The sequence below is a fragment of the Neomonachus schauinslandi genome, chromosome 11 (assembly GCF_002201575.2).
Source record: "Neomonachus schauinslandi chromosome 11, ASM220157v2, whole genome shotgun sequence".
NCBI lineage: Eukaryota > Metazoa > Chordata > Mammalia > Carnivora > Phocidae > Neomonachus > Neomonachus schauinslandi.
Genome location: NC_058413.1, coordinates 7,755,720 through 7,765,657, shown reverse-complemented (window position 1 = coordinate 7,765,657; position 9,938 = coordinate 7,755,720). Strand labels below are relative to the sequence as shown.

The following is a 9,938-nucleotide window of genomic DNA, read 5'->3' as shown; positions in this document are numbered from 1 at the left end:
ATGGGGCTCCACTCCTGACTTAGAGCCCAGGAAGGAGGCAAGAATAAGCCAGCAGAGCCCCCTGGAGGAGGCGGCGCTTGTCGTGCCAGATGGGGATGAGTGGCGGCAGACAACAGAGGGCGGGGGCTGGGGGGGCAGGGCCGCACCGGCGGGGAGGTGGGGGTGCAGATGGCTGCCACTGAGGACTCAGGCCCAGGCCACACACACACACATACACACACACATGCGCACACACACAGAGGCCCTCGCAGCCTACAGATGTCGCTCCTGGCTCACGCCAGTCCCAGGATCAGTAAGAACCCCGGCCAGCGGTCTCCTGCGTGAGCCCTGGAGAGTCCCCCTGTGAGGCGGGCAGGGGTGCTGAGGGGGGTGGCAGCCCTGCCAAAGCCCCCCCACACCCATCAGAGACCAGGTGCCCCTGGCCAGGCCTCCCTGCCGGGCAGGAACAGCTGTGCTCTGGCCTCTGGGCCTCCCTCCGAGCTGGGTTAAACTTTGACTGATTCCTAACCCCTGTTCCGTAAATGTCACCTGGTCACAGTTTAATTCCAGTCTGGGTGGCTTCAGTCTCCACTTCCCCCACCTCCTGTAACCAGCTTCTCCTGGAGGTCCAGGGCCAGCTGCGTCTGGAAGGATGCTGGTGGCTTCAGGGTCACGCCTCACAGCTCCTGGTCCCGGTTGGAGCCAACCTGAGTGACCTTTGCTGGACAGACACCTGGAGAGCCCGGTGTCGGCGAGGGCGGTGGCCTCTGCCACGCTCCAGGCTTCTCGGCCGGAGAAGCAGGTGCTGCTGCGGGGGAAGCAGGGCCCCCCCCGTCGGCCCCTTTGCCCCGGGCCAGCTTCTGTGAAGTGGGCACCTCCACTGGGGCCCCCCGGGCGGGCTCCATGGCATTTTCTGAACTCCTGGACCAAGTGGGTGGCCTGGGCAGGTTCCAGGTTCTCCAGATGGTGGCTCTGGTGGTCCCCATCGTGTGGCTCACCACTCAGAGCATGCTGGAGAACTTCTCGGCCGCCGTGCCCAGCCACCGATGCTGGGTACCCCTCCTGGACAACAGCACTGCCCAGGCCAGTGTCCCCGGGGCCCTGGGCCCCAAGGACCTCCTGACCGTCTCCATCCCCCCGGGCCCCAACCATGAGCCCCATCAGTGTCGCCACTTCCGCCAACCACAGTGGCAGCTCCTGGACCCCAACGCCACGGCCACCAACTGGAGCGAGGCTGCCACAGAGCCGTGCATGGACGGCTGGGTCTACGACCGCAGCACCTTCACCTCCACCATCGTGGCCAAGGTAAGGGCCTCTCTTGACACCTTCCCCAAGTCCTGGCGCTTTAGAGGCCAAGGTCAGAACTCACATTTGACTGGACTCAGAATGGCCCAGTCCTGGGAGGGACCCGCCTCGACAGGCCCCCTCCTCCAGGACATCGCCCCGGGGTGGGGGGGAGTCAGCAGCAGGACTCGGGCTTGTGGAAGGGTGGGTGGTACCGAGAGCTGGGGCCCTGGACAGCCAGGTCGGCCGGGCTGCCCCTGATTAGCTGTGACTCAGGCAGCTCCCCTCTCCGCCGCCCAAGCTCGGAGCCCAGTTCCACCTCCTGTCTGGGGGCAGGCGACCCCTGGGGGCCAGTCAGGCAAATCTGGGCAAGAGGGAGGGGCTGCCCATCCCAGCAAGGGGAAGGGGCCTCTTTGTAGAACCAGAGAGGCCTGGGGGAGTGGTGACCAAGCACCAGCTCAGGGTGGCGCTGCCGAGTGGGTGAGGCAGGGGAGAGCGGATGAGTCCAGAGCGGGCTTGACCCTGGACCAGAGGGCCACAAGGTGACAGCCCGGTCCTACCACCCTAGAGGTCACCAGGCCATCCACCCTCGCCTAGCTCCCACGGGCCTTCCCATCCAGCGCCTCCGCCCCCTCACCTCTGGGCTCAGCTCCCACTCCTCTCCCACCAGTGGGACCTGGTGTGTGACTCCCACGCCCTAAAGCCCATGGCCCAGTCCATCTACCTGTCTGGGATCCTGATGGGAGCTGCGGTGTGCGGCCACATCTCCGACAGGTGAGTGCCCCCGGCTCTGGCAGCACCCTTTTCCTCGCACCCCTGCGCTCCTACAGCCCTGGCATCTTGCCGCCCTCACTCCTGACACCATCCAGCTCTGCCGCTGAGCAAGCCTCAGACCCGCTCTGGGCCTTGGCTTCCCCCAGGGCTCCTCTGGGGTTGGAGAGGGTCATCCGTCCCATCCAGCGTTCACTGCTAAAATCTGCTCAGCCCCAAGCCTGCCTTCAGATGCTGCTCGAGGGCTCCCGCTGACAGGGCACTCCTTCTCTGCCCAGCGCGCCTTCCAGCTGCCTGGACCTTGGGGACACTGCCTGGGCGTCCAAGCCTTCCGTGGGTGAACTCAGGGCCGGACGCAGGTGTCACTCTCGCCTCTGCTCAACGGGCAAGCCCAGGGGGGTCCAGAGCCCTGTGGCTGGGGCCGTGGCATGCCGCGCTCCCAGCCACACCGTCTGTGTGTCCGTGTGCCCGCAGGTTTGGGCGCAGGCTGGTGCTGACCTGGAACTACCTTCAGATGGCTGTGTCGGGCACGGCCGCCGCCTTCGCCCCCACCTTCCCCGTGTACTGCCTGTTCCGCTTCCTGGCGGCCTTCGGCGTGGCGGGCGTCATGATGAACACCGGCACGCTCCGTAGGTCACCTGACCTGGGCCCTGCGAGGGGGGCTGGCGCAGGCTCCCGGCTGACCCTTGTGGTCTCCTTGCAGTGATGGAGTGGACATCGGCGTGCGCCCGAGCCTTGGCGATGACCTTGAACTCCCTGGGCTTCAGCTTCGGCCAGGTCCTGATGGCAGCCGTGGCCTATGGCGTGCGGGACTGGGCCCTGCTGCAGCTGGTGGTCTCTGCCCCCTTCTTCCTCTGCTTTGTGTACTCCTGGTGCGTGCCATGCCCCCGCCTCAGAGAAGACCTGCCTACCCTCCACCCTGGGAGCAGGGGGTGGGGGGTGCAGGAGGCCGGGAGCAGGGAGGGGAGGCCCAGGGCGCTGGCACAGCTGGTCACCACAGGCCCACGAGGCTCACCCAAGGGCCCGCGGGGCTGCTCCCCTCCCTGCTCCTCCCAGGTGCCTCCTCCTCTACTCATCCTTCTCCCACCCCTTCCTTCCCATCACCTCTTGGCCCTTTTCCCTCTTGAGACCCTGCTTGCTTTGGTGCGTGTGGGGTGAGATGCAAAGACACAGCGCGCACGCACACACACAGCCCCGGCTAGCCTTCCGTACTGACGTTATTACTAAAGAACAGGGACCAAGACCCAGTGGTCAGAGGGAACTTCTGGCCTCCCCACAGGGCTGACATATGGGGGAGGTTAGGGAACATCTGCACCGCCCTCAAATACACAGCCCTCAGGCCTGGCTCTTGCCAAACTCCTGGGACATAGTAGGTGCAGAGTAAATATTTGTTGGATGGATGGACGGATGGATGGATGGATGGATGGATAGATAGATGATAGATAGATAGATAGATAGATAGATAGATAGATAGATAGATAGATAGATGATAAACTAGTGAGTGGATGGGTAGATGGAGGGGATGGATGGATGGACGGTTGGATAGATGGATGGGTGGATGCACTTCAGGACAGAGCTGAACCTGGCTCGTTCACCTACAGACCCAGCAACTTAGGAGTTGCTTGGCCATTGTGGTCACTGCAGAGGGAAGCCCAGCAGAAGCCCAGGGGAGGACGGGACTCCCGCACTGGGAGGAGGGCTGACTCACAGACCTCTCCAAGCCCAACATGATAGAGCCCAAAGCTCTTGAAATGGAGCCTTGAGCAACTAACTTGCAGTCACTCTCCAGAGCAGGAGACAGCAACACCTGGTACACTGGCTCAGAGAGGAGACAGTCCTGTCTGACAGGTGGCCTTCTGCCTACCGACCCCCCGGTACCAACAGAGTGGAGGCAGGAGGGTGGAGGGCAAAGGTCAATGATGCGGAGTCCAGGGCACCCCTCTTGGCTGTCTGAGGCCGATGCTGGCCTCCCGCTCTCTCCCAGGCCACATAACCTGTCCCCCGGCTCTGACTCCCCCCACGTGCTACAGACCCTGAGTCACCTCCTGGGTCTTGCCTCTGCCCGGCCTCCAGCCTCCCATTTCCCACCCGCTGTGTGACATCTCCGTGACTGGGGTCTTGGCATCCCAAATGTAACATCTGCACTTGCTCTTTCCCGAGGCTTCCCCAGCATGGATAGCAGCCCCCACCCACCGGGTCCCAGAGTCAGAGTTGCCATGACACCTCCTCCCCGTCCCTCCCCGTCCCCCCACCCCAAGTCCAGCAGGTCAATGGGTCTTGTCAACTCTACCTCTAACGTGTACCTTGAGTCCCCCTTCTCTCCCTGGTTCTGCTAACCCTGAAGGACCTCAGGGCCCCGCGCACGAGGAGCAGGAGGCCCCACCCCTAGCTGCTGCTCATAGGAGAGAGGGGGCCTGGCTGGGGGGGGCCTGGCTGGAGGCAGGACCTGTGTAGGGTAGTGGGCATGACAGGGGACTCGGTGCGCTGGGCCAGTGCAAGCAGTCTGGGCTGATGTGGAGGGCGGCGGGGGCCAGGTTAGTGTTACGGGCTGGGTCCCGGCATGAGAAGGGGGAACTGAGATGCATTGGGCCAACTAGCATCCTGGCATGGGCCACAGGGTCAAAAGTGAGGCAAGGGCAGTGGGGCAGGTCAGATGCAAGGGATATTGGAAGTGACAGGAATTGGTGGTTGACTGGGTGCAGGTGGAGGGGGCTGGTGATGTCAGGACCAAAGACCCTGCTGGGTGTGAAGCTGTTTGCAAGGAGGGGCCCTGGGGGAGGAGCCAGCTCAAGCAGGAAGGTGCAGCCTTGAGGGTGAGCAGGAAGACAGTGTGACAGCAGGGAAGCGCCGGACAGGAGGGGACCCCGGGGGGCCTGCCATCCCGTGACCACTGGGCGGTCCTTACTGCACACGAGGTCACCTGGGCCTGGGTTCCAAGTGAGGCAAGGGAAAGGCCATCAGGTCGGGAGGGGGGCAGGAAGGGGAGGACTGGGCCTCCCAAGCACAATCCGAGAGGGAGAAGGAAAAAGGCAGAAAGGGTGGCCTGTTGGGGAAGGAGGGTGTCAAACGGCGTGGCCTCCCTGAGCCTGGGGCCTGTGGGCACGAGTGAGGCCAGCCCCCGGGGGCAGGAGACAGAAGGGCAGTGAGGCTCGTGCAGGCCAGGCCCTGGGGGCCACAGGCAGGGCCCCCTCCCATTTCCACCTCTGAACCCTGGCAGGTGGCTGGCAGAGTCGGCCCGATGGCTCCTCATCACAGGCAGGCTGGAGCGGGGCCTGCGGGAGCTGCGGAGGGTGGCTGCCATCAACAGGAAGAGGGTGGTGGAGGGCACGCTGACCACCGAGGTGAGGCCAACCCTCAGACCCTCTCCCTGCCCCCGCACTGGGCCCCTCGGAGGAGGAGGGTCAGAGGGAGGAGGGTGGGTCCAGTGCTCCCAGTGCTGACAGGGCGCCCCCCCTCCCCCACCGCAGGCCTTACTCTCAGCCATGCAGGAGGAGCTGAGTGTGGGCCAGGCCCCCGCCAGCCTGGGTGCCCTTTTCTGCACGCCTGGGCTGCCCCTCCGGACCGGCATCTCCACTCTGTGCTGGTAGATGCCCCTTGAACCCCGCCCGGGGCCCCAGCCTCTGCCTCTGGCCTGCCTTGGGCTGTCGCCGGTCCCCGGGGACCCTAGAATCAGGGCTCTGGCTGGCATCCAGTCAAGGGGCCTCTAATGACTCCCCTGTCCGTCCCACAGTCCTGACAGCACCTCCAGGACAGGGCGTGCAGCACGGTCACCTCCCCTCTAGTAGCAGTCAGGCTCCCAAAGGAAGCAGCCCAGGCTGGGGGGGGGGGCGCGGGCGGGGGAGCGGGAGAGATGGGAGGAGTCACAGCAAAGGCCCCCGGGAGAGCTGAAGTGCCCAGCCCGCTGAGGAGGAGCGTCCGGAGGGGCCAGGGAGGAGGGAGGGCGTTATCAGAGCCCAGGCAGCAGGGCCACCCAGCAAGGACTGGAACCGCTGAGGCCACGGAGGAAGGACACGCTCAGTAGAAGCCGTAGCCATGGAGGGGAGGCGGCACCCAGAGGGAGGGAGGTGGGAATATCCCGGCCTCCCCCCCCCCACCGCCCCTGCACCTGCACTTCTCACCTGTGCCTCCCACTGGCCAAACCTCTCGACGGGCAGCATTGACAGGGAGCCCAGGGAAAGGTGGTCTGGAGACCACCCCTCCACTACACAGAGCCTGCAGGAGGAAGGTGGAGATGGGTCTGAGAACAAAGGAGCCAATGAGCAGCCCACCCCCCGGCCTGACTCCCCCGGCCCCACCCCGCAGGTTCGCCTTTGGCTTCACCTTCTACGGCCTGGCCCTGGACCTGCAGGCCCTAGACAGCAACATCTTCCTGCTCCAGGTCCTCATTGGGGTCGTGGACATTCCGGCCAAGATAGGCTCCCTGCTGCTGCTGAGCCGTCTGGGCCGCCGGCCCACCCAGGTGGGGTCCCTGGTGCTGTCAGGGCTCTGCATCCTGGCCAACACGCTGGTGCCCTACGGTGAGCACGCGGGCCTGGGTGCGCACGGCTGTGGCCCGAGGCTTCCCTACCCGGGGGCGCTGAGCCAGGAACAGAGGCCCTTGCCCGCTCCTCAGAGGGCACTGGACCAGAGCAGGGGCCCAGTTAGGAAGGAGGCTGCGGGGCCTCCGGGAGAGATGGTGGTGGCCCGCAGCAGGCAATGAGCAGGGATGGTGTGGAGGGGTGGCTTCGTGACAAACCGTGGAGATAAAATAAGGCTCAGAGCCGGAGTGCAGGGGGAAGGTGGGGAGCAGGGGGCCAAGGAGGTCTCCCAGGGTCTGGCTCCAGGTGTCAGGCTGGGTGGCAATTTGGGGGCAGTGAATGTAGCCATGAGGTCACTCGGGATGTGCTCTGGGGACACCCAGGTGGAGCTGAGTCACAGACATTGGGAGGTCAGGGAGAGGTCTAGGCTGGAGAGAACCCCCATCTGACCTCGGGGCCCCTGCCACCAACTTCAATAACCCCATCTCTGTCCACAGAGATGGGGGCCCTGCGTTCAGCCCTGGCCGTGCTGGGGCTCGGGGGCCTGGGGGCCGCCTTCACCTGCGTCAGCATCTACACCGGTGAGCTCTTCCCCACCGTGCTCAGGTGAGGGGTCGCCCAGAGCTGGGAGGGCAGGGCGGGGGCGGCCTTCCCCAGCCTCGGATGTCCCCACCGCCATCTCCCTTCCATGTGGTCTCAGGGCCACCCAGGAGCATCCCGGCTCAGCCTGAACCACTGGGCCATCCTGGACAGAGTAGGGGCTGGGAGGTCAAAGCCACGGTGGGCAGGCAGAGGGGCCCCTCACTGGTGCGTCTGCGACGACAGGATGACAGCGGTGGGTGTGGGCCAGATGGCAGCCCGAGGGGGAGCGATCCTGGGGCCTCTGGTCCGGCTGCTGGCTGTCCACGGCCGCTGGCTGCCCCTGCTGGTGTACGGGGGGGTGCCAGTCCTTAGTGGCCTGGCTGCCCTCCTGCTCCCAGAGACTCAGAGCCTGCCGCTGCCCGACACCATTCAAGATGTGCAGAACCAGTGAGTGAACTCTGCCCCGGGAACCGCCTCTCTGTCCCTCCAGGGAAGCTTGGAGTAGGGCAGGCCTGGTCCCCCCCCGGCCCCCCGCTTCTGGGCAGAGGGAGAACAGGGGTGCATAGAGGGACAGGCCTGGCTCGGAGTCACACCGTACATCTGTGGGAGAGGGGAGACCAAAGGCTGGGTCTCCTGGCTGACCGTGTGGACTTGGTCTCCTGCCCTTCATGCCACCATTTGAGGCCCAGAGAGCTGGGCCACCCTCCACTCCACCTTAAGAGAAGTCAAGAGGAAGGAAGTGCATAGATCTTCGGAAGGGGGAGGGCCGAGGTTGTGATGGGCATTGTTGGGGCGCTCACAGGCCCCAGACTCTCCCGATGAAGCCCCTGATGACCGGCAGCTCTGTCACTGCCCACGCCCTCCCCAGCACGTGCTCAGGGAGCTCATTCCCGGGCTCCTGGGCAGTATCTCCTGAGTCCTCAGGAGAGACACGGTGCAGGGGTCAGAGGTCACGCTGCACCCACGAGAACAACCCTCTTATCTTTCGTGTCTGAACAGGGCGGTAAAGAAGGCAACACGCAGCACCCCGGGGCCCACTGTCCTGAAATCCACACACTTTTAAGCCTCCCGGGAATTCTGCGAGGCGACGCGGGAGGAGCACCTTCTCTCCTTTGGAGAAGGCAGGACGGCAAAGGCCCCCATCTCTAGAAAAGGGCCCCTCTTCTAGAAGAGGCTGCCCCTCTCTGCCTGAGGAACCGCCTTCAACAAAGAAAGGGCCAGAGGACGGCTTCACTGGCTGGGGGCTGCCCCGTGCACCCTCACGGGACCCTCCCTCGTGACTGAGAGAAGGAGCAGGGACCCACAGGAACCTGTCTACCCCTGCTCCCCTCCTCACTGCTCACGGCCCCTAGCTGCCCACTGCCCCCAGCTGCCCACTGCCCCCCCGGCTCGGAGGCCGCCACCACCCATGGTCAAATCTTCCCCAGCTCCTCACACTGCCCCGAGAGCCCCACAAAAGTCTCAGCTCCTCAGCCATTCCCCAAAGGCCCCCAGTCCCCCCTCTCTCCACATTCCAGCCAAGGACCAATCCTCCCCGCCCCTTCTCTACCTGACAAAGTCCCTCCCAGACCCAGGGCCCAGGGCCCAGCCCAAGGACATAATGAAACCCTTACCCACAGCCGTGGCCCCGCACCTGACTCCCACACTCCGGCCTCGGAGTTCCCAGAGGGTTGGGGTGGCCGCTTACCCCTTGACCCCAGCTCCCACACAGAGCCTGGCAGGAGGGGCACTGGTGAGGGGGAGACAAAAGAGTGAATAAAGGAACACATGACAGCCCCTCGCTGACTCCAGGGATGAGCCATGGGTGGGAGTGGGGGCAGGGAGAGCTCTGGGGAACCCCTCCAGGGGCTGGCCCTTTCCCAGGCGGGTTTTCCTGCCCTGAAGGCCGGGGCCAGAGTGTCTGCCCTTTCCAGCCTCTGTTGTGGGCCAGGCACCACCCTGGATGCCTCAAGGCATCATCTTATCTTCTCCCAAACCCTTCAAGGAAGACAGCCCATTTTACAGATGGGAAAGTAAGGCTCAGAGAAACCAACTGCCCATGACCTGCAGCTCAGAGGGGCAGAATCAAGAGCCCAGCGCCGGTCTCCAGAGCCCAGCCCTGGCTACGACACCCCCTGCCCCTCCGGCCGCACAACTGGGCAGCCAGTGATGCCTCTCGAGTCAGGCGCCTCGCTCTCAGAACCAGCCGGGACCCCGCGGGGTCCACCGGCACCCCTTACAGGAAAACCCCAGGCAGGGGCTCAGATGGAAAGGGACGGACGCCCGAGCTCCCCTAACACAAATGCGGGTGCAGGCAGAAGCCATTTGTGGCCCATCGGGGTCCCCACCAGCTGCTGATCTGCTGAGCCGCCCCAGAGCTGTGCTCAGGTGGTCTCTGCTTCTGTCTGTGTCACTGCTTCCGGGCACCTCCGCAAAGGGCTGTGTCCCCACACACGCGCACACACACACACACACACACACACACACCCGCATCAGTAGTGGGTACACACAGAAGATGAACGGGAAAACGGAAAGCTGCTCCTTGCCCCTGGGAGACAGGATCACTCACTGGCCTGGTCTTACCCGCCGCAGCCCCTCGGCCTCTTGGTGGGGGGTGGGGGGGGGTGGGATCATGTCTTTCAGGCGCCTGCCTGTGGCCGCCCCTCAGTGAAGACCCCCAGGACAAGGGGGGTGGGGGTGGGGATCATGTTTATAAAGCTGCCCAAAGGCAAGGTTGTCTCAGCCTGCCCTGAACTTTTGGTCCTGTCTGCCTGCTGCCCAGATGAGCCCCAGCTACTTTCTTACCCTTGCTCAGCATTCTTAGGG

The 9,938-nt window shown here is 64.5% G+C and overlaps 1 protein-coding gene across 3 annotated transcripts; it reads left to right on the top strand.

Moving 5' to 3' along the window:
* Positions 1 to 882: 882 nt before the first annotated feature.
* SLC22A12 (solute carrier family 22 member 12) lies at positions 883 to 8,196 on the top strand. 3 transcript variants are annotated; one of them, XM_021685002.1, is made up of 10 exons: positions 883 to 1,284; positions 1,934 to 2,037; positions 2,509 to 2,561; positions 2,738 to 2,906; positions 5,252 to 5,375; positions 5,502 to 5,617; positions 6,337 to 6,551; positions 7,049 to 7,157; positions 7,377 to 7,580; positions 8,133 to 8,196. In XM_021685002.1, the coding sequence occupies exons 1-10, from the start codon at positions 883 to 885 to the stop codon at positions 8,194 to 8,196; spliced, it is 1,560 nt and encodes a 519-aa protein (XP_021540677.1). The 3 variants fall into 3 exon arrangements, with proteins under 3 accessions (XP_021540677.1, XP_021540676.1, XP_021540678.1); XM_021685001.1 differs by having other exon boundaries at positions 2,509 to 2,663; XM_021685003.1 differs by lacking the exons at positions 2,509 to 2,561; positions 2,738 to 2,906.
* The last annotated feature ends 1,742 nt before the right edge of the window (positions 8,197 to 9,938 follow it).

Excerpts from the sequence above, each read along its gene's own strand:
- SLC22A12 (XM_021685001.1), top strand. The coding sequence starts at position 883 with ATGGCATTTTCTGAACTCCTGGACCAAGTGGGTGGCCTGGGCAGGTTC. Across the intron at positions 6,552-7,048 it reads CAACACGCTGGTGCCCTACG|AGATGGGGGCCCTGCGTTCA; the intron begins GTGAGCACGCGG and ends CTCTGTCCACAG. Across the intron at positions 7,581-8,132 it reads ATTCAAGATGTGCAGAACCA|GGCGGTAAAGAAGGCAACAC; the intron begins GTGAGTGAACTC and ends GTGTCTGAACAG.